Source organism: Vipera ursinii, assembly GCF_947247035.1.
Source record: "Vipera ursinii genome assembly, chromosome: 6".
NCBI lineage: Eukaryota > Metazoa > Chordata > Lepidosauria > Squamata > Viperidae > Vipera > Vipera ursinii.
Window position 1 is genome coordinate 1,299,681 of NC_139515.1, and position 21,891 is coordinate 1,321,571.

A 21,891-nucleotide genomic window follows, 5' to 3' on the forward strand; every position below is an offset into this window, starting at 1 on the left:
TTCAACTCCCAGAATTCCTCAGCCAGCGAGCGCTGCTCTACCTAGGCCGCTGTATGGCACGTGGACTGCAATTCCCAGCATGGCTGGCTCAGGAATTCTGGGAGTTGAAGTCCACGAGTCATAAAAGAGCCTCTGAAAAATGGGCGAGACTGGACAGATGGACAGAGAACCTTGCCTCCGTAAAAATACTCTTTAATAGGGAGATAGCTAATCCTGGTGTAGCAACTGTAGTGACCATTTGCAGTTACAAGGGTGAGGAAAAAATAAAAATACTGGAAAAATGAAGGAATAGCATCAGATGAAGAAATAATTAATTAAAAAAATACTAGAATGCGCAGAGATGGATAGACTATGAGACTGAAAGAAAAAAGAAGAAACGGGATATTACCAAACCTGGGACTTATTTTATCGATGGCTAGAAGAAAGAATAAAGGATTAGGAATTAAATATGTATTAGCGAATGTAAACTCAAGACAGCACGTTTGTTGAAAAATTATTACTGAACGTATGGGGGGAAAAATTCTTACTAAAATAAAATAAAAATAAAAATGACCAATCCTCGCGTTTCATAGGTCTGAAAATCAAAGGAAAGCTGAAGTAAAATCATAAGCATGGGTGTGGTATCACACAGCAACCGCTTTGCTGGTCCCGGTTGTGGTTATTAAACAAGGGCTACTTGAGACAAATTTATACTACCTTCATTCAGTTTTCTTATGTTCATCTCTGTGTTAATACACTGAATGTATTAAGAGAGCCTTGGTGGAGCAGTGGGCTAATGCCTCCTTAAGTAAGGCCAGCTGCCTGCCATTAGTGCAGGTTCGAGTCCCAACAGGCTCAAGGTTGACTCAGCCTTCCATCCTTCCGAGGTAGGTAAAATGAGGACCCAGATTGTTGGGGGCAATAAGCTGACTTTGTAATAATGCCGCTTGGGTGTGTGTGTGTGAAAGCCCTAATAAGCAGGCATATACATAGAATGAAGGCTATTGCTAAGCACATTTGATTTTGTTGTGATTCAGGGTCAGCCTGTGGGTTTGGCAGTTGGGTCGGATGACTCAGAGGAGGAGGGGGGTGTTGGAGAGGTTGCTGAGGGGGTTGGAGAGTTTGCTGATGAGAGCCCTCAGCCAGGCCCCTCTCATCTGGTCACGACGCAGACCCAGCTGTGTGAGCCTGACAGCGTGGATGAAGATGACCCACAGCTGGCCCTGTTCAAGGACGCCCGACGCAGGAGGCAGTCAATCAGGAGTAAACAGAGGAAGGCAATGGGGCACCTCGGAAGGAGGCAGAGAGAAGCCACGCCCTGAACTGTATTTAAGGGGAATGTGTGGGAGGGCTGGTTTGCTGAAGGCAACCGCTTGAATAGCTCCTGTTTCATAGCTCCTGTTTCATGGTTGGTGTCTTGTTTGCTCTGTTTTATGGTAATAAATTTGGCAGGCTTAATTCCAGCCTCTTGCCGTTTGTAAAGGGGTTGTCCCTGCCTTTTCTGCAGGGCCGGTGGCAGGCTGGTACAGAACAGATTTGTGCTTAGATTGTAAGCCGCCCTGAGTCTTCGGAGAAGGGCGGGATATAAATGGGATTAAAATAAAAAAATAAAATAAAATAAAATAAATGTATCTCTGAGTCCCAGAAATGTGGGCAACCTTAGGTTAGCATGTCACTCTCAATTAACAATCCTTTCTTAAGCTGGTCAATGCAGTCCTAGAAACTAAAAAGGCAAAAAAACATAATAAATCATGTCACGTGGCTGCAGAACTGCACAACCGGCAATAAAAATGAGCTGATGGCTAAATGCTCAAAATGTGCTCACGCGACCGGGGGTACGGGTGCCAAATTGCGGAACTGGGTTGAAAATACTTTTTGAAGGAATGCACTGTAACTTCAAACGGTCACTAAGCAACGTGCTGTTGAGAGAGGACAACAGGTTGTCAACTTACAACAATTGGACTCAACATTTCTGTTGCTAAGCGAGACAGTTCTCGCGCAAATTTTGTCCCATTTTTATGACCTTCCTTGTTACCGTTTTTAAGTGAATCACTGCAGAAGTCTGTTAACACGGTTGTTAAGTGGATCTGGCTTCCCCATTGATTTTTGCCTGTCAGTAGGTCACAAAACGGGATCACATGACCCGGGGCAGGACACTGCATAATTGTCATAAGTATGAGTCAGTTGCCAAGCATCTGAATTTTGATCAGACGACCATGGTCGTAAGTGTGAATAAGTCACTTTTCCGGTGCCAATAGTCACTAAGGGAACTGTTAAGTCAAGGACTGCCTGTATGCCTTTGTGAGTAAGTACACAAAAGAGGCCGTTGAAAAATATGTGAGAAATTAAGCTTATTGTTATGTCTGTTGATTTAGGGAAAATGTCTGATTAAGTGAATTGATTCACAGAACTTCTGGATGTTCTAACATGTAGCTGCTGGTTTTTTTGGCTCAGTCAGAAGTCTTGTTAAGTGGGACCCTTTGCAGATGACTCAGCCTCGAGGGGGCAGTAAAGCAAGGACGGGTGGTGTCCCCAAATTGTTTAATGTGATTACAGATAAGTGTGTTAGGAATATTTCCGGTGACTTTGGAGGTGCATGGATAGGGAGAGCATGTGAGTGTGCTTTTGGGTGCAAATGATGCAGAATCGGTGGCGGAGAGCAAGGTTGGCCTTATCCTGGCTTCTCTTCCAACACTTTGCATCCTTGCTTATCCCAAATGGGATAGCGTGATGCCTGTGCAGGTGTGAACGCACATCCTTTTTTGTACCTGTTTCACAGAAACACAACGTACCGTTTTTCTTCATTTCCTCATAAATATTTGGAAAAGGAAGGTCTCTTTGGACATGAATGGGCATCCTTGTTGTTTTCAGAAGAGGAGATGGAGACATTCTCTTTTTTCAACCTTCCGTCCGGCTCGCAGGGCGCCCATCCAGAAGCCTGCCTGCCTTTTCCAGGTCGCCCGCTCGATTCTAAACCAGGCTGTATTCAGCACTGCTGCGAGAAAGGAAGCCAACAGCCGAGACTGCTGCCCTCCGCTTCTGCACGGTGGAGTTGTGTCTCTGCAGAGGATTTGCAGAGCTCTTGCGAGCTGCCTCCAATCTTCGCCGTGCTGGTTGCAGCAGCAACAGCAGCAGCAGTCGAAGTGTGTTACGAGAGACGGAACAGGACATAGCTGAAGTTAGGAGAAACGGTGGGCCTCTTCTCTTTCCCAAACCTAAATGGGATTTCAAAATGAAAAGGGAATTCAGCCAGTTGAGCTCAAGGCTTGAACTGTACATACAAAATATTCAGTGAGGTGGGCTAGGCTGCATTACTTTCCAAGGTTATTTAAGGTCACCCATCTTGCAAAATACACACCCTTGGATTAAAGCAAAGTCACCTCTGACCGTCCAGGTACCTTCTGCTCCCTTAAATAAGGACCTGGCAATTCCACGCGTGGCTCTTTGCTCTGCTCTCATTGCAATCCTGCTTTGAAGCCGCTCTTTTGTGATTTTTTTTTCAATCAATTCATAAAAGAGTGATTTGGTTATGAAAATATTCATAAAATGAATATTTTACAAATAATTTGTAACGTGAATGTATCCATTCATAAATATTCATAAAAGAGTGGTTTAGGAATATTTTATGAATGGACAGCCACTCGTCTGAAATGGCACAGGGTCTCCTGCTTGAGCAGGGGGCTGGACTAGAAGACCTCTAAGGTCCCTTCCAGCTCTATTCTGATTGATTGAAATGGTCTAGAGCAGAGGTAGGCCACCTTGGCTCTTGTATGACTCGTGGACTTCAACTCCCAGAATTCCCCAGCCAGCCACGCTGAGGGGAAAGGCAGAGGTTTCCAAGCTGAGCCACGCTGGCTCAGGAATTCTGGGAATTGAAGTCCACGAGTCATACAAGAGCCAAGGTGGCCCACCCCTGATCTAGGGTCTCCTGCTTGAGCAGGGGGCTGGACTAGAAGACCTCCAAGGTCCCTTTCAGCTCTATTCTGATTGATTGATTGAAATGGTCTAGGTAGGGTCTCCTGCTTGAGCAGGGGGCTGGACTAGAAGACCTCCAAGGTCCCTTCCAGTTCTATTCTGATTGATTGATCTCCGGGCAGGAAATTTCGGCCGCCCTCATGGGCATCTGCCTGCTGGCCACCCCCTCCTCGCTCTCCTTCGGGTGCGATGCCCGCAGCGGCCACTGGACTACGGCAAGAGCGAGCGCCGCTCTACCTAGGCCGCTGTATGGCACGTGGACTGCAATTCCCACAATTCCTGCAGAGGACACTACCCTTCCCCCGTCGAGGCCCCTGCGCAGGCGTAGTAGGTGACGCCACGGGCTTACCCCGCCCGCCACCGCCGGCAAGCCGAGGCCATCTCCCTGCGCCGGCGCCGCGATTACGTCATCACCCGCTGCGCCGGCGCCGCGATTACGTCATCACCCGCTGCGCCGGGCAAAGATGGCGCTGGCCTGGCGGAGATGCCCGGCGCTGTGGCGGCGGCGGCGGCAAGCGAGCCCTGCCGGATACGCGACTCTTGGAGGAGGTAGGCCGGGAGACGAGCGAGCGAGCGAGCGAGCTCCCATCTTCCCTCCTAGGTGTCACGGGAGGGAGCCCAGTTTGCCCCATCCTCCCTTTTGTCTTTCAGATTCGGCGCAGGCGCAGAGGAGGGTCGGCCCGAAAGAGAGCCCGGCTGAACGGAGAGCCCAGAAGGAGCTGATCTACGTACGTAAGCCGCTGCGCCCCGGCGGAGGGAGGGTGTCCTCACGTCGCAAAGGGGCGGGGCTGGCTGTTCTGGTCCTCGGTCACCCCCCCCCCCGCTGCCTTTAAAAAGTGGCCTGGTTAGGTGGTGGGGGAGCCAAAGGATAATTGATGGGTGGTGTGAAAAATGCATATATGGGAAATATGCATAACTTAATGCAGGATGCTCAGAGCAGCACATAATGTTATTAAAAAAGAGTATACAGCAAATGTGAAGAATGTGCACTAATTCGAGCAGGGGGCTGGACTAGATGACCTGCAAGGTCCCTTCCAGCTCTATTCTATATTTCTATTCCATTCCATTCATTCCAGCCTGCAATCTAATCTATTCTAATCTATAATAAATAAAATAAATAAATATTCTACAATCTATTTTCTATTCTATTATCTATTCTATCTCTTATCTATTCTACTTTATATTCTGCAATGTATTCTATTATCTATTCTACAATTTATTCTATTATCTATTCTATTTATTCTATTCTACAATCATTCTATATTCCATTCTTGACCACAAAATTAAATTGTTGCAGTTCAAATCATCCTCTGGAAAAGAGAAGACAGCATTCAAAGTACAAGTAAAAAGAATCACGGTTGAGCCATATGCAAGTAGGGGAGGCAGATATTCGAATTGGTGCCTTATACTGAGTTTTTTCTCCCGCAACGTCCCTCAGGGCAACACTCAAAGGTCTGAGAAGATGGAGCCTGACCAGGACTGGACAAGTGTCTATCCAACCGCAGCCTCTTTTAAACCTTCTGCTGTGCCCCTTCCTATTCGGATGGGCTACCCAGTCAAAGGCGGTGTGGCTCCTGCAAAAGAAGGCAACTTGGAGCTTTTGAAGGTGAGATTCGGGGCTGACGACGTTCATATCCAGATCCCGAGTCTTTGAGGAAGCATAACTGGGGACCTTGGCGGAGATAACAAGTCCTTAGAACAAACTCAGACAATTATGTGAAAAATACCCTTCTCTTGAGACTCTTAAGATAACTGCAAGTTTGTTGAAAGCATTAGCACTGATTTAGCAAATTAATCATTCTGGGCCATAATCTGGAATAATGGGTAGTTCTGTTTGGGTGAGGAAAGCTGGAGACTTGTTCCTCCAGATTGGAGGATTTGTGACAGGAGCTTGTTCTACTTGAATAAATATTGGGGGGGGGAAGCTTAATGTGTGAGTTTAATCTGAAGACCCATCTTTAAATTGCTAATGAGCAGCAGAAGCTCAGCTGCTTTGAGCCAGCTGTACTCAATAAGCTTCATCTCTGTTGCGTTGACTGGAGGGACATCAACTACTCTGTCCCAGAATTCTTGTTGGAGAAATAGAATCTGAACATGATAAATCCTTAAAAATAAACTTCCACGAAGGACATGATAGACCAGGGGTCTTCAAAGTTGGCCCTTTGATGACTTGTGGACTTCAACTCCCAGAATTCCTCAGCCAGGCACGTGTGCCTGGCTGAGGAATTCTGGGAGTTGAAATCCACAAGTCATCAAAGGGCCAAGTTTGAGGACCCCTGTGATAGACTGAAGATATGTCTGTGAAGTGCAGGCATGGTATTGAAGCATTAATTGACAGGTGGGGTAGATCTGCACCCTGGACAAAGGGATCTGCTTCAGACCAAGAGGAAAGCTGAAGGTTGCTCATTTGTTTCTGTGAGGTGGCTCCTCGGGGTGTTAGGAGGATCCAAAGGGATCCTGCTACAGTCTTTCGAGTCTGAGCCCCTACGAAGCGAAGCATTATGTTCCGTGCTACAAAATGAGATTGCTAGTCACTAGGAACTGAAGTCCACAGACATTAAATTGGCTGGGGTTGAGAAAAACTGCTCTAGTTGAAACCAGACTGCAAAGAGTTGTGCACTTGGGCCATTTCAGTTTTATAAATGGAATAGGTTGTAGGAGGAAAGAAATCAACAGGGCAGTCAGAGTCTCCTGGATGATTGTAGAGATTGTGCCAGCAGCCTGAAGGAGGCACAGATCCAACCCCACCCCTGTACACCTCTGATGGCGAGCTCATTGGCTGATTTTAATGAAACATAATCGTTCCAGATCCCCAATTTCTTGCATCTGACACCAGTTGCCATCAAGAAACACTGCGCAGCTCTGAAAGGTCAGTCTTAATTTTCATTTTTTTCCAGCAATGAAGCTTAGAGATATCAGGAAAGAGCTAGCTGTTTTGGGTCTTCTTAAGATTTGACTTAATGTTAAATCAAATGCAGTATTTCTAGGGTTATCATAGGTTTTGTACAAAGGATGTGAAAGAAAAAGGAATCTTTAACAAATCTTTAACTACGGTATTTAAATTAGAGACTTTTGGGATAGAAATATGAAGTGCTTTTTTCAGAATGGAGGTCATGTATAACTCAGGATTGAGATGTCTACCATGTGGTGATGCTGCTATTAAGAATAGATAGATAGATAGATAGATAGATAGATAGATAGATAGATAGATAGATAGATAGATAGATAGATAGATGATATAGCAATAGGATAGATATAGTAATAGGATGGATGGATGGATGGATGGATGGATGGATAGATGATAGATAGATAGATAGATAGATAGATAGATAGATAGATAGATAGATAGATAGATAGATAGATGATATAGCAATAGCATAGATAGATAGATAGATAGATAGATAGATAGATAGATGATATAGCAATAGCATAGATAGATAGATAGATAGATAGATAGATGATATAGCAATAGCATAGATAGATAGATAGATAGATAGATAGATGATATAGCAATAGCATAGATAGATAGATGATATAGCAATAGCATAGATAGATAGATAGATAGATAGATAGATAGATAGATAGATAGATGATATAGCAATAGCATAGATAGATAGATAGATAGATAGATAGATAGATAGATAGATAGATAGATGATATAGCAATAGCATAGATAGATAGATAGATAGATAGATAGATGATAGATAGATAGATAGATAGAGCATACATACCCAAACTAGATAACATAATCGCTTGTCATCATCAGTCACTGATGATGTCACCTAGTTTGGGTAATGAAACATCTGCAAGAAAACCACCAAGCTCAGAGAGCACCAAGGACCCCACAGTTCAACCTTGAGCTACACATATTCTCCTTCATTTATGTTTATATTTGTGCACATGGGCGTGTATATATAGAAAAACAGTTGGAAGGTACCTTGGAGGTGTGTGTGTGTGTGTATTTGTATATTTCATACAATGTCCTCTGAACATCTATACTGCTCAAAAAAATAAAGGGAACACTTAAACAGCACGATGTACTGTATTTAATAGTAGGATGTCTTATCTTGTGTTCCCTTTATTTTTTTGAGCAGTATATTTCCTTTTCAGTTTTTTTAATAAACCCCTGAACCATTTTTTATGTTGCATAAGTGTTTATTGGGGGTGACCTTAGCATCAGTGAATGCAGATTGTGTAATCGTGAGCATTGTTAAAATTATGTCTCTGCTTTCCTTCCACCTTGGGCGCTTCAGACTTCTGCACAGAGTGGCCCTCTGCCCTGGACAGCGACGAGAAATGTTTGCAGCATTTCCCGATTGAAATCGGCACCTCCGACTATGTGTCAGCAGGGCCCTCCCTTCGCAACCCTAAAGCAAGAGTGGTGACTTTAACAGTAAGTTGAAGGGTGGGGGGGGGGAATTAGGTTTCCTAAAATGGATTCAGCTCCTTCGATTGCGAGGTGCGAGAAGATCACAAAATGGCCCCTGGGGACACTGCAACCTTCAGAAAGATGAACCCGGGTGCCAAGCATCCAGATTTTGATCACTTGACCACGAGGACGCTGCAGCGGTCGTTAAGTGTGAAAAATGGTCATAAGTCCAGTGCCGTAGTAACCTTGAATGGTCACTAAATAGATGGCTGTTAAGTTGAGGATTACCCGTATTGGCTAGCAAAGGAGTTGCAGATCCTAAGAGGCTTAGTGCTGAAGTATAGTATAGTCCAGCCCCCTGCCTGAGTAGGGGGCTGGACTAGAAGACCTCCAAGGTCCCTTCCAGCTCTGTTCTGTTCTGTTCTATTTCATTCTGTTCTAAATTCTGTTCTATTCTAAATTGTGTTCTATTTTATTCTGTTCTATTCTAAATTCTTTTCTATTCTATTCTAAATTCTGTTCTATTCTATGGCTGGCTCAGGAATTCTGGGAGTTGAAGTCCACAAGTCATAAAAGAGCCAAGGTTCCCCACTCCTGTCATAGGGTGATGTTGTGGAAGGAGGGGGAGAAACAAGGGAACACAAGGTGGGGAAAAGGTTGAGATTTACAATTAGCAAAGAAATAAGTGGAAATGGCAAGCTTTGAGATCCCTTAATCTCCTCACAAAGAGGTGTCACTGGGGGACTGTTTAGCGCTTAAGTCAGGGGAGTTGATGTCCACAAGTCTTAAAGTTGCCAAGTTTGAAGACCTCTGACCTAACTCTTTTGGAAAGAGATATTTTGTGTGTTTCAGTGTGTGTTTCTTTTGGCCTTCTACGACCAAAGTTGCTAATAGCTTGATTTTTTTTCCTCCCAGGTTAAACTCTCCAGTCTCAACTTGGATGACCACGCAAGGAAGAAGTTCATCAAACTTGTAGGCGAGCGATACTGTGGGGATACGGATTCCGTTACTATCACAACGGACAGGTAAGGCAATGGGAGAACATTCTCTTGGCCCAAAGCGGCAACCTTCAGTGCCCTGCGAAACTCTCTTCCTAGGATTTAAAAACTGCTCCCCCAAATTCTACGACCCCAAATTATTTTTCATGCTTTGTCACCTGGGAGCTCTAAGTGCATAAACCTGACTTCAGTTTACCGTTTTTGGATTCAGTTTTGCTTTAAGGCTGGTGAACAAACTAACGTCGTTATTCATTTGCTATAATGAATGGGACGGGGTTGGATTCATTTGCTATAATGAATGGGACGGGGTTGGATTTTATATATGGATTTTAACTTTTAATCTGTATTAATTTATTACGGGCACTGTTTAATTACTTTTTAATAACTTTTAATTTTTGTATCTTGTTTTTATGTATTGCCCTGTTCACCGCCCTGAGTCCTTCGGGAGAAGGGCGGTATACAAATTGAATAAATAAATAAAGTGAATGAATGTTGCTTTCCAGTTGGCCGGTTGCGGATGCTGGGATTTGGTATAATTCTGTTTTTTCTCCTTTTTCAGATGTCCCCTAAGGAAGCAAAACTATGATTACGCCATGTACCTTCTAACCGTTTTGTTCCATGAATCGTGGGTAAGATTGCTTGCTTATCGATTACGTATTGTTAGAGTGCTCACTAGTTTAAGGGCCCCCACATATTGATGGGGGGAAAGCCACAGCAATGCCATACAGGCCAGATAGAATAGCAATACTTGGATACAGCAAAACGGCTTTAATCCTTTTTTTAAAAATAAAGTTTTATTAATTTTTTTAACAGAATTCAATAATAATCATTCAACAAAATGTGTTGTCTGAATATCTTATTTACTAATACAAATTAAATTCCTAATCCCTAAATCTTTTCTCTAACCACTGATAAAATAGGTCCCAAGTTTGAAAATATTCTGTTTCTTCTTTTTTCTTTCAACCTTAAAGTAAGCCTGTCCATTTCCGTACAGTCTAGTATTTTTTTAAAAAATTATTTCTTCTTCTGGTGGTGTTTCTTTGTTCTTTCAGTATTCTGTTTTAATCTTTCTAAAATGCCCAGGTCAGAAAGCACAGGCATTTAACTTCATTCTGAGAGATCAGACTGATTCATTAGAATTAGGAAGGGGGGCTTGTGAGCCCAAGGGGGTGGTGGTGGTCCTAAAATGGACTCTTGAAGAACATGTCACATATTCTGTGCCTGAACATTGCATGAAAAGAGATCTCTGCTCCTGCGTGTTTGTTGCTGATCTTGTCATTACGGGATCTGGATTCACAAATACCTAGAAAGCAGTGTGAGAACCAGTGCTGTAAAATGCCAGAATTGCTTCCACGGTGCTTCTGGCAACCGTGGATTGGATTACTGTAGTCCGTGCTAATTAAATGTTTTAGCATTTGCAAAGCTTAGATAATGAAGTTTCCCTCATTACCGAGACACGGCAGGTCTACTTACCTTTCTGCAGCATTCAGACCCTGGAAGCTGAACAGTTGAGGTTACCAACTGCAGAGTGGCACCTGTGCTCTTGGCTCTAGTATTACCTAGTGATGGAAGACTTGGGTATGTGATACGTGAGTGCGCAGTGTGTATTGAGTACACCCAAGTCTCTTGCCCTTTTATTACCTATCAGCTTCCACATTAATACGTAATGGCCGCATCAGTTGTAATTGTCTTTGATTTCATGAGAAATTAATGGCCTTCTGCAACGCACTGCTTTCTCTTTTTCATTGGTGATCCCTCAAAAGGAAACCACATTTTTAGACCTCTGGGCAACTCTTAATTCACCGACTTTTTGAGATGTTCACCCCTAAGAATGTCACTGTTTGTGCTACCTGGATAGTAGTGTAGAACAGAAACAGGAAAGATGGCATTTAAATCATTGATTAGCCATAAAACTCATTTGCTGACAAATGCAGATTTTTGACCAGATGAACATTGATTTATCACAAGGGTAGCCTAATTCTGTCTGTCCTACAACAAGCCACTATCCCGTACGGCAACTGCACGATAACTCACCTTGGTGGCTTTTGAAAGGGCTGAAGTGTGAGTCAAAAGTCCTGAAGGTGAAAATGTAACGTTTACTGCCACCAAGTGGCAGAGGTCAGTTTTTGCACGCATGGAGGCCTTGCAGACCGTCGCAGGAGTTGGTTGGTTTATTCTGCAGATTTATCTAGCAGGCTTGGAAGTCTTAAGTTTACAAAAGAGTAATGTCAAAGGAAGTGAGAACAAGGGGGATATGCCACATTTTCTCAATGGAAGGTTGGTTTGGATGCCTCTTTAACCGCTTACTTCTGTAAAGGAAAATACTGGCGTAGGAGTTGCACTTCTGTAGCACAGTATTGAGGCTGCTTATAAATGTCTTTATTGGAAAGCTAAACTGCGCTTTTCATTGGCATCGCTTAAAGGCAGTGCGGGAAGTTAACTTCTATGGGCGTCGGGCCCAATTGTTCCTTGACCATCCAGGTTCTGGTATGTTCCTATAGTAAGGAATTCTGTTTTACTACTTCCCTCTTTGTTCACATTTTAACAAATAAATCTGGGATGCATCACAGAGCTTGACCATCACCAACGACTAGGGGTCAGCTGGTTAGAATCAGAACCACAAAGAAACATTGTGAGTCATTTAGGCAGGAAAAACCAAAGGTACAAGTACAGATCGGGCGAGATCTGGCTCAAAAACGGCAACTGCGAGAGGGACCTTGGAGTTCCTAGTGGACGATCACTTGACTATGAGCAAGCCGTGTGCAGAAGCAGGCAAAAAAGCTAACACAATCCTGGGTTGTATAAACAGGCATAGAATCAAGATCATGCGAAGTATTAGTACCGCTTTATAAAGCCCTAGTAAGACCACACCTGGAATACTGCAGCCAAGTTTGGTCACCATATCACAAAAAAAGATGTTGAGAGTTTGGAAAAAGTTCAGAGAAGAGCAACTAAGATGATCCAAGGCCTGGAGACTAAAGCGTACGAAGAAGGGCTGCGGGACTTGGGTCTGGCCGGTCTAAAGGAAAGAAGAAATAGGGGAGACAGGATAGCAGCGATCCAGTATCTGAGGGGCTGCCACAAGGAAGAGGAGGGGGTCACATTGTTCACCAGAGCACCAGAGGGAAGGACGAGAAACAACGGTTGGAAACTGATCAAAGAGAGAAGCAACCTGGAATTAAGGAGAAACTTCCTGACAGGGAGGACAATCAACCAGTGGAACAGCTGGCCACCAGAAATTGTGGGCGCTCCATCTCTGGAGGTTTTTAAGAAGAGACTGGACAGTCACTTGTCTGAGACGGTATAGGTTCTCCTGCTCATGCAGGGAGCTGGACTAGAAGACCTCCAAGGTCCCTTCCAGCTCTTTTCTATTCTAACGTATGTCTGTGGAGATTCTTAGTCTATCCAGGTCCTGGTTGCCCCCAAGGAGCTTTTCCAAGAGGCAACTGGACTTTCTTTGTTTTTCCTGGAAGAGGTTTCGCTTCTCATCCAAGAAGCTTCTTCAGTTCTGGACTGAAGCACCTTTGGGCCATTGTTTGTCCTGCTGGAATTAAATCTCATCGGAGACTCTTACGAAGACGCTTACGAGTTCCAAATGAGTAAACTAAATGGAAACGCACTGCCATCGCTACGCCCAACTCCTACTCCTGTTCTTCCTTAAAAAGTAGCCTGTGGCATTTTCATTACAGGCTAAGCGGCAAAGACATCTCACTCAAATCCTACAAGCCATTGAATATGCTTTGGTCTCCTTTTTTGGGCAGCACTTCCCAAGGGGAAGAGAGCGTTCCTGACGTTCTGATGGTGGGCTATTTAGTTAAGAATTTTTTTAAAAAAAATCTTGCTACCCAAATTTAGAACGTTACACAGGTTGGGGACACACGGCTTTCCATTCCTGGGCGAAATGGAGAAGGGCAATCAGTTTTCAGAGCAGGTTTACTCAACCTTTATCGAACTTCTGCTTAGCCTTGGAGGAGGACCAGCGTCTTTGGAAGATGCTGCCCTGAACCTCTGGAATTTGCACGGTCGTTATTTCTGATATTTCAGGCTTTTACTCACTGATCTTGTTTTGTTTTTCAGAAAATAGAACCATGGGAGAAAGAAATTACGGAAGCGGATATGCTGGAGTATGTCTGGGAGAACAGTGTTTCTGAAAAAAATGCTTTGAGGACATTGCTTCAGATAAGAGCAGCGGAAAAAACTGAAGAAATTAGCAAGGAGGACCTTCTTGCCTCCAAAGTGATGCAGGATTACAAAAAGTCTGTGGTTCTCTTGAAAAATGAAGGCGAAACAGAGAAGAATCTTTTGGAATATAAAAACTCGGTTAAGAGACTGTTAAATATCCAGGGCTTGTAAATGTAAGCAGTTATTTTGCGGGATGCTGTGTATATACTGGTGGACATAGTCCTAATAAAAATTTTAATACTATCCAGTTGTAAATGAAAATGATCGTCTTTCCTCCTCTTTCCCTGCTCCCCAATATATTTCACCCGGAAAAATCAACCAACTCCAACATAGTTGTAATTCAAAGTGGTGAATATATTTTAAATATCTTTGCCACTACTCTGGGTGGCTTATTCAGTTCATCCTGGAAATAAGTCTAAGCAAAAATACCAGAATTTGTGCAAAAACGTCAAGGGAAGTGAAAGAATTATTGTGGTAACCGGATCTTGTTTTATCATACACCAACAACATCCTTAGCCATCTATTGCCTGTCCTGCTCTTTATTAATTCCCTTTGTTGGCTCATCTTGAAAGAACAAAACTCATATATCGGGCCTTCAAAACCCAACTGGAAAATATTGTGTCTCGAAATCAGGGTGGAAAGAAGGGATCTAAGGAGAAAGAACTAAAACGCTAGAAGCTAAACAAATTTTTTTTTAGACATTCAAGATGAGATTGGAATAGCATTCTCTTTGAAAAGCACGCAGATGAAAACGATGTGCTGGGATCCCATTCATCAGCTCGTTTCCTGTGTATTCCTAGATACATTATTCCCCACAGCAAAGAGAAGCAGAGACGGTTAAACTGATTTCTTTACCCAAAGAAGAGAATATGAGCCTTGGTGGAGCAGTGGGCTAATGCCTCCTTAAGTAACACCAGCTGCCTGCAATTAGTGCAGGTTCGCATCCCACCAGGCTCAAGGTTGACTCAGCCTTCCATCCTTCCCAGGTAGGTAAAATGAGGACCCAGATTGTTGGGGGCAATTAAGCTGACTTTGTAATAATGCCGCTTGGGGTGTGTGTGTGAAAGCCCTCATAAGCAGGCATATACATAGAATGAAGGCTACTGCTAAGCTTGTAAGCCGCCCTGAGTCTTCGGAGAAGGGCGGGATATAAATGGAATTAAAATAAAATAAAAATAAAATAAATATACTTAATCTTGTCTCTATTTTGAAATTGCTTCTGGATTTTGTGCTTGCAATGAGAAAAAAAAATGAAACTTTGATTTCTGTTTTTGTGAACTAGATAGGCTTATTGTTATAGAAATGGCTTGTATATCTATTGTGTAAAAGCAAAAAGTTGTGGTTGTAATGTTACCTTTTACTGTGCTAAAGAGAGTCGGAAGTGAGTGCCTTTTTCTTTCTCCTTTACACTATCTCCCCTTTCTCCCCTCCCTCTTTTAGTTTTCTATGCTTTTTTTCTTTGTATTTTATACTTTAATGAAATTAATTAAAAAGGAAAGAAAGAAAAGGATGCCTTAGGATGCCATTCATCAGGTAGTTTCTTGCACATTCCTAGACATAAGATTACAGCAAGTACTAAAGATTACATTGATGGTTCAAAATGATAGTTAGTGGCTGGAAACTTCATGAAACGAATTTTCTTTGGGAAAGTGATTCTTGGCTGTGAACGAAACACACTTCATTTGCAACTCCCATCACAATTTTCCTGCTGAATTTCTGCCATCGAGGCTTTGTGGCTTGTCCAATTACCCCAATACACACATTTATTTAAGCTCAGGAAGTCTGACATTTTCGGTCTGCAGTACACCTCACTGAGGTCCAGTGTCCTGCCTTGACGTAGCCAAGTTCCTCCTAGGAGACCATCTTTGCTTTGCTTCTGAAGAACGTTAACACTGATCAGGTGGCTTCACTCCAACAGATGTTGCTACTTCAGATCCAGAGAAGCCAGTTTTGCAAAGTGGGATAGTTCTATATTTCTAATTCTATTCTATTCTATTCTGTTTTCTATATTCTATTCCTATTCTCTGTGTTCTATTCTATTCTATTCTATTCTATTCTATTCTATTCTATTCTATTCTATTCTATTCTATTCTATTCTATTCTATATTCTATTCCTATTCTCTTTATTCTATTCTATTCTGTTATATTCTGTTCTGTTCTGTTCTCTGTTTTCCTGTTCTGTTCCGTTCCGTTCCATTTCATTCCATATTCTACTCTACTCCACTCCATTCCTGATGAATTTGGAATTTGACCGTTAAAAACTGCTCTTAATGGCAGAGTATTTTATGAATTGGCTGGGGGCTGATCTTCCTTGCCGCCTTGGCTTATAACGGCCTCTCTTTTTCCATCCTGTTGCCAAAAAGATCCCGTGACAGCAGCAGCAGCAGCAGCCCGTGAAGGCCACCAAAGAACAAAGTACAATCAGAGGCAACCAGGCCTCTCCTGCCGGCGTCTCCTCTGAGGGCTGCTGGCCTTCGTCTTCATCAAAACTGTTGTTCCTTCCACTGTAGACTTTGGTTTCGTTCAAGAGTTTGCTGTTATTGGGAAGGACCACGCCGGGGGATAGCGATGCCATCTGCACGGGTGCCGGCACAGAGACAGAAGATGCCTTGACATTTTCTGAAGTGAGGGTAGAGCTGTTTCTCTCTGGAGGAATCTCCGCTGCTTTCACCGAATCATCCCTGGCCGAAGCCAACACCGTCAATGTGACGCCTGAGTTCTTGAGGGCAACATCTGCTGCTGAGCTCCTGTTGCTCCTGTCCACGCCTGGCTTTGGGGCTGTGGTGGGAGAGGAGGCCTCCGGGAAAAGGAATCTTGTGGAAGATAGTTCATCCTGCTCTAAGCCAGCAACCCGGGCCCCGTCCTGCCTCTCCCATTTATGAAAAGAAGACGGGGGGTTTATATCTTTGAACGAGAGCTTCTCGAAAACAAGAAGATCGGGGTCGACACCTGGGGAAACCCAAGAAAGAAGAAAGTTTTAATTTTTCTCTCCTCTCATCCAACGGTATCTGATCTATAGACGTCCCTCTTTGCGTTGTGCACCATTCCGGTTCCTGGACAAGGCGGGCCTTCCACTCGGTCACTCGTGCCCTGGTCATCTCCTGACTGGACTAATGCAATGTGCTCTACGTGGGGCTACCCTTGAAAAGTATCGAGAAGCTTCAACTGGTGCAGAATACAGCCACATGAGCTATCCTGGGTGCCTAAAGATGGGCACATACAATACCTCTGCTCCATGAACTGCACTGGGTGCCAATTTGCTTTTGGGTCCAACCCAAGGTGTTGGTTGTTACCTGTAAAGACCTACATGGCATTAGGGCCAGGCTACCTTTAAACCAGCTTCGTCCCATCACATCAACCTATCCCACGCGTTCAGGCAGGGAAGGTGTACCACAAACCCTGTGGTTTTTTCTTTCTTTCTTTCTTTCTTTCTTTCTTTCTTTCTTTCTTTCTTTCTTTCTTTCTTTCTTTCTTTCTTTCTTCTTTTGTCTCTTTAAAAAAAGAACATCTTGGTGTTTTGAATTTTAGCTTTCTTTGAATAAACTAAATATTATACAGTAAAAAGTTTGGCAAACAAAAACATGCAAACAAACTTCATATCTGGACACTTTCTAAAAAAAAAGCAAGTGATCTTCTGCAGTAAAAAAACCCACACCTTCTTAAGACATCACATTATAGCTCAGCAATCAAAGCATCCTAAAATGGTATTGTAATTGTTATTATAACCCATACCAATAGAAGATTAGTAGATATTTGGTACTTCCTTCCAGCTTCTTTGCTGTGAAGTTCTACCATAAGTTGCTCTTTTTTTAAAAAAAAATCTGGATTTTAGTTATGCACATATGCAAAACACTTTTCCCCCTGAGCATGCATTAATGCATACATACTCTGAGGGAAATGGGTGGTTTAGAAATGTAATAAATAAATGCATAAATGCATAAATGAATGAATACATACATGCATGCATGGATGCATACATACATACATTAAAATGCTTTACCTGGTGTAATATTATAGAGGACCACGTTTCTTGTAGGTTTCACTATGCAGCTTTCCAGCACTGGGCAATACATGTGAATGCAGTTTATAGTGTGGATATTGGTTTTGTAGTAGAAAACAGCCAAGTTACAGAAAACTAGAAAGAAAAGAGAGAGAGGAAAGTTTTTAGCTGGCCTGTAGCAAAGGGTCCCGCTGGATGAGCTTTATGGGATTGTGGGACTTATTAATGAAAAAAAAATGCCCCCCCAAATTAGGATGCTTTTTGGGAGGAGGGGGGAGAGGCTCCGTGGCATATCATCCGTTCCTCCCCAAACTCCCAGTTCTACAGAACACACTGGATCAGAGTCCATTAGAGACAGGGATTCTACAAAAAGTAGGGCGTGACTGGCTGAGTTGGTGTCAACGTCTTAGCAATCCCACAGAGAGGTCTTCTCCAGGATGACACGTCTCTGGCCTGCTCCTTCAGGTCTCCCAATGGCCCCTGCAACTGAGTCCGTCCAACTCACTGGTCATTCTCTTCTTCTTTTCCCAGCACTTCTCCAGAGAGCCAGGTCTTCACTTGACGGATCACAGAACTGATCTGACATGAAAGCTAATGCAGAAGCCAGCATCCGATGCAGGACCCAGTTGCCTGCTCTTTAAACCAAATGTCCAGCCAATTGAACATAAGACATTTTGGGTACAATGTAGGACCTGGTGAATAGGGGGGTCTTCTGCCCTAACAACATGCGAGAGTCCAATCAAATCACGAAAGATCAAGTGGAACCTTTAAGCCAGGGTTCTTCAAACTTGGCCCTTTTATGATGTGTGGACTTCAACTCCCAGAATTCCTTAGCCAGCCTGAGGAAACTATGACCCTTTAATGACTTGTGGACTTCAACTCCCAGAATTCCTCAGCCAGTGTGAGGAAACTGTGACTCTTTAATGACTTGTGGACTTCAACTCCCAGAATTCCTCAGCCAGTGTGAGGAAACTGTGACCCTTTAATGACTTGTGGACTTCAACTCCCAGAATTCCTCAGCCAGCATGCCTGGCTGAGGAATTCTGGGAGTTGAAGTCCACATGTTATAAAAGGGCCAAGTTTGAAGACCCCTGCTTTAAGCTGATCCATGTCCCTTTGGTTCTTGAAATAAACCTGTGAACTCATAAACTGAGGTCCTTCAGTAGATTTACATTCAAACCACATAACATTAAATCTATAATATTGCTGTGATAATATGGCAGTGATGTCAAGACTGAACTGAAGCAGGTTGCTTAAATCCACCAGTGATGCTCTCGTTGAACACAGTAGTGACAGCTCATGCCTCAGCCGTCTGAAAACAGAAATGCTAAATATTATAACTCTCTAGGCCTATCACTTTCCACCCCCAAATCTTGGTCAAAGGTCAGCTAAAAAAGGATTAAACAGATTATCTTTCTAATGAGTTGATGTTTTCATACTTTTTGCCTAAGCATTAAGACCAGGTTATATGCTGACAGGATTATGTGTCAGAATACCTAACCATATGAAAACGGATTTTTTTTGTGCCAGATCAATATTCCGGTAATAGATGGATTTAGTCCTTCAGCTCTTATTTCAGTTAGTCCCTTTATCCTACCAGCTTGTAGCACGCATGAGAGACAGAGCCGTGCAAGAGAATTGTTCTTTGTTTGAAAGTTCAGCTCTGAGCTTGCCTGAAGAAATGCAATGAATGGTTTGGGGAGACTTTAAAAGATGGTTCTAGCATCAGAGTGTTGGGATAGTAATAGGATATAATATAATATAATAATAGTAGGAAGCGCATGGAAAGGAACGTGCAATAGGAAAAGCCATTATAATTTCACTCATAATTCCAAATTCACTTTCAATGTCAGGCAAGTAATTTCAACAGGAAAAAACACACCATTCTTGTAGATGGAAATGCGTTGGAAATTAAAGAGCCCCCGTGCCTTTGGGTCCTTGGTTCCATTCTCAGGCTACTATTATGCTTAGGAACCTAAGACTATGAATGCTGTATGGTATTAAATGGTTTTGCAAACGTTTCCTACTGTTATAACCTGTTTTGCTTTTAGTAAAGCAAGACTCCTTAACTCCAAAGAACTAGTTCAGAAAAAAAAACAATGTCTATGGAGATTCTCAGTCATCTGGGTCATGGTTGTCCCAAAGGTGCTTTTTCAAAAGACAACTGGACTTACTTGTTTTTCCTCAAAGACATTTTGCTTCTCATCCAAGAAGCTTCTTCAGTTCTTGCTGCCTTGAGTTGTTGGAAGGAAGGAAGGAAGGAAGGAAGGAAGGAAGGAAGGAAGGAAGGAAGGAAGGAAGGAAGGAAAGGGTAGGAGAGAAAAAGGAAGGAAGGAAGGAAGGAAGGAAGGAAGGAAAGGAAGAAAGAAAAAGAAAGAGAAAGAAAGAAAGAAAGAAAGAAAGAAAGAAAGAAAGAAAGAAAGAAAGAAGGAAGGAAGGACTGGGACTGAGAATATTAATTGGGATTTTAATTGTATTTTAATTGGCGTTTTATTTCACGGTCAATATAATCTTTTTAATTGATTTTAAGTTTCGTAATTTGTTGTATTGTTTCTAAAAAACCTTGTGAACCGCCCTGAGTCCTACGGGAGAAGGGCGGTATATAAATCTAATAAATAAATAAATAAATAAACAAATAAAGCCAAGTATAATCTTTCAAAATATAATCTTTTATGTATAATCAATCTCTCATGTCAAGCAGCTATCGTCCATTTATTTTTGCTTGCTTTCTGTATGTGCTCCGTTGTATTCTAAATTGTGCTGACCAAAGAAAATGTTTCTTTTACTTTAAACTGTGTTGTTTCAAGGGAAAGCCTAACTAAGGAATTGCAACTCTTCGCTCCTCAACCACTCTCCTTGGATCCTAAATCTTCCCCTTCTCGTTTCTCTGCTGTGGCTTTAAAATGCAGGCCTGCAAAGTAACAAAGTTAATGGGCTAATTGCCCGCTATTATGCTACTGTGTGTTCAAGCTTAGAGATGCAGAAGTGTAAAGCCAGGATAGATTAATGAGATTCAAAGGAACTGTTTAGATGGGTAGGGACCTTGTGATGTTTATAAAAAGCAAAAACCTTTTGATTACACGCTCTCTCTGCTCTCCATCTTCTCTGCTGTCTAAAGGAGAGTGGAGTGCCCAGCATATATTCTTTGATCAAAGAAAATAAAGCTGTGTTCAGAGGCCTCGCCTTCAGAGTCTCATTGGGATTTATTTGGATTCTGAGCTGAAAAACCTTACGGAAGGAAGGAAGGAAGGAAGGAAGGAAGGAAGGAAGGAAGGAAGGAAAGAAGGAAGGAAGGAAGGAAAAGGAAGGAAGGAAGGAAGGAAGGAAGGAAGGAAGGAAGGAAGGAAGGAAGGAAGGAAGGAAGGAAAAATGTTCTGCCTTGCTTTTGAACAGGTTAAAAAAGAAATATATTAAATACACCAAGAGGCTGATATTTTGTCATGTTGATATACCAAGAGGCTAATACTTTGTCATGTGGAGTCCCTTGGGTCTTTCCTGAAGAAAATAATTCCTTACCATCCCGGAGGATGCAGCAGGCCCGGCTGCACTGTCCGGCAGTAGGTGCAACATAAACCTTGAGGATCTGTGCTCCTTGCTGTTGGGAATGCTCCAGATCAAGGGAAAGGCCTGGGAACTGTCGGATCCAGCAGTTTTTGTAAAACCTGGTAGGCGAGCAAAGGCCTTCCGATCTGCACATCCAGCCCCAGAGCAGGAGGATTTCTGAAAGAGCCACTAACAGAAACATCTTGGGAACATCTCCTTGACAAAAGGTCCGTCTCTCCAAGGCGGAAGGAACGCGGAAGGAGAGAAACTCAGGGCTGTCTGCCGGGGTGACCTCTTTGCAGCTGACCACCGTAACTCTCCGTGGAATTAGGAAGCCCTTTGCAAACCTACGGAATAATCGCTCCCAATCTTTGCACAGCTGCTTGAACTGCACGAGGCAGATCATGAGTTTGCATAATGACGCCTGGTAGAGTAATAATGAATTTCCAGCACCTGGTAGAATAATAAAGAATTACTATTGGGCCAGGAACCATACAGCTTTCTCCCTTGAAAGGGAGTCTGTGATGCATCCTAGTGGGGGGCAGTTTTTGAAGATCTCCTCCCATGGTGATTTTTTTATTATTTTTTTTTTAAATTGCCAATGGTATTTTAGGCCTAGAAAATAATTCTGGAACTTCTTGGTTCAGACTTTAGAAAGCTTTTATTCAAGATACATTTGGAATTGTAGCCGCTAATTTCCTTGCTTTAGAAATTATGCAGTTGCTTCGTTCAAGAATGATCCCATTAAAAACTATTCCTAAAACTCAACCGGAATCCGTTTTTCTATCTTAACACCATTATTTTGCATCCAGAGAAAGGACAGCCATCGGCCTTCTTCCAATAAC

General features: G+C 42.9%; 2 protein-coding genes across 5 annotated transcripts; one reads left to right on the plus strand and one right to left on the minus strand.

Annotated features, from left to right (window-relative positions):
• Window positions 1–4,389: 4,389 nt before the first annotated feature.
• Window positions 4,390–14,368, plus strand: MRPS35 (mitochondrial ribosomal protein S35). Of its 4 annotated transcripts, XM_083365907.1 has the most exons (8): window positions 4,390–4,503; window positions 4,606–4,682; window positions 5,393–5,560; window positions 6,763–6,823; window positions 8,208–8,347; window positions 9,239–9,348; window positions 9,881–9,950; window positions 13,399–14,368. In XM_083365907.1, the coding sequence occupies exons 1-8, from the start codon at window positions 4,419–4,421 to the stop codon at window positions 13,672–13,674; spliced, it is 987 nt and encodes a 328-aa protein (XP_083222033.1). In that variant the 5' UTR covers window positions 4,390–4,418; the 3' UTR covers window positions 13,675–14,368. The 4 variants fall into 4 exon arrangements, with proteins under 4 accessions (XP_083222033.1, XP_083222032.1, XP_083222031.1 ...); XM_083365906.1 differs by having other exon boundaries at window positions 4,394–4,682; window positions 8,208–8,293; window positions 9,218–9,348; XM_083365905.1 differs by having other exon boundaries at window positions 4,395–4,682.
• Window positions 14,369–15,687: 1,319 nt separating this feature from the next.
• MANSC4 (MANSC domain containing 4) lies at window positions 15,688–21,524 on the minus strand. Its single transcript, XM_083365892.1, has 3 exons — window positions 21,020–21,524; window positions 17,504–17,638; window positions 15,688–16,452 (listed from the first exon to the last, which is right to left on the minus strand). The coding sequence occupies exons 1-3, from the start codon at window positions 21,450–21,452 to the stop codon at window positions 15,758–15,760; spliced, it is 1,263 nt and encodes a 420-aa protein (XP_083222018.1). The 5' UTR covers window positions 21,453–21,524; the 3' UTR covers window positions 15,688–15,757.
• Between the last annotated feature and the right edge of the window lie 367 nt (window positions 21,525–21,891).

Bases quoted from the DNA above. Each gene is read 5' to 3' on its own strand.
- MRPS35 (XM_083365905.1), top strand. From the start codon at position 4,419: ATGGCGCTGGCCTGGCGGAGATGCCCGGCGCTGTGGCGGCGGCGGCGG. The intron at 8,348-9,238 runs GTAAGTTGAAGG...TTTTCCTCCCAG, and splicing joins CAAGAGTGGTGACTTTAACA to GTTAAACTCTCCAGTCTCAA. The intron at 9,951-13,398 runs GTAAGATTGCTT...TTTGTTTTTCAG, and splicing joins TTTTGTTCCATGAATCGTGG to AAAATAGAACCATGGGAGAA.
- MANSC4 (XM_083365892.1), bottom strand. From the start codon at position 21,452: ATGATCTGCCTCGTGCAGTTCAAGCAGCTGTGCAAAGATTGGGAGCGA. The intron at 17,639-21,019 runs GTAAGGAATTAT...TTTTCTTTCTAG, and splicing joins CTGCTGCATCCTCCGGGATG to TTTTCTGTAACTTGGCTGTT. The intron at 16,453-17,503 runs GTAAAGCATTTT...GGGTTTCCCCAG, and splicing joins CCTCTATAATATTACACCAG to GTGTCGACCCCGATCTTCTT.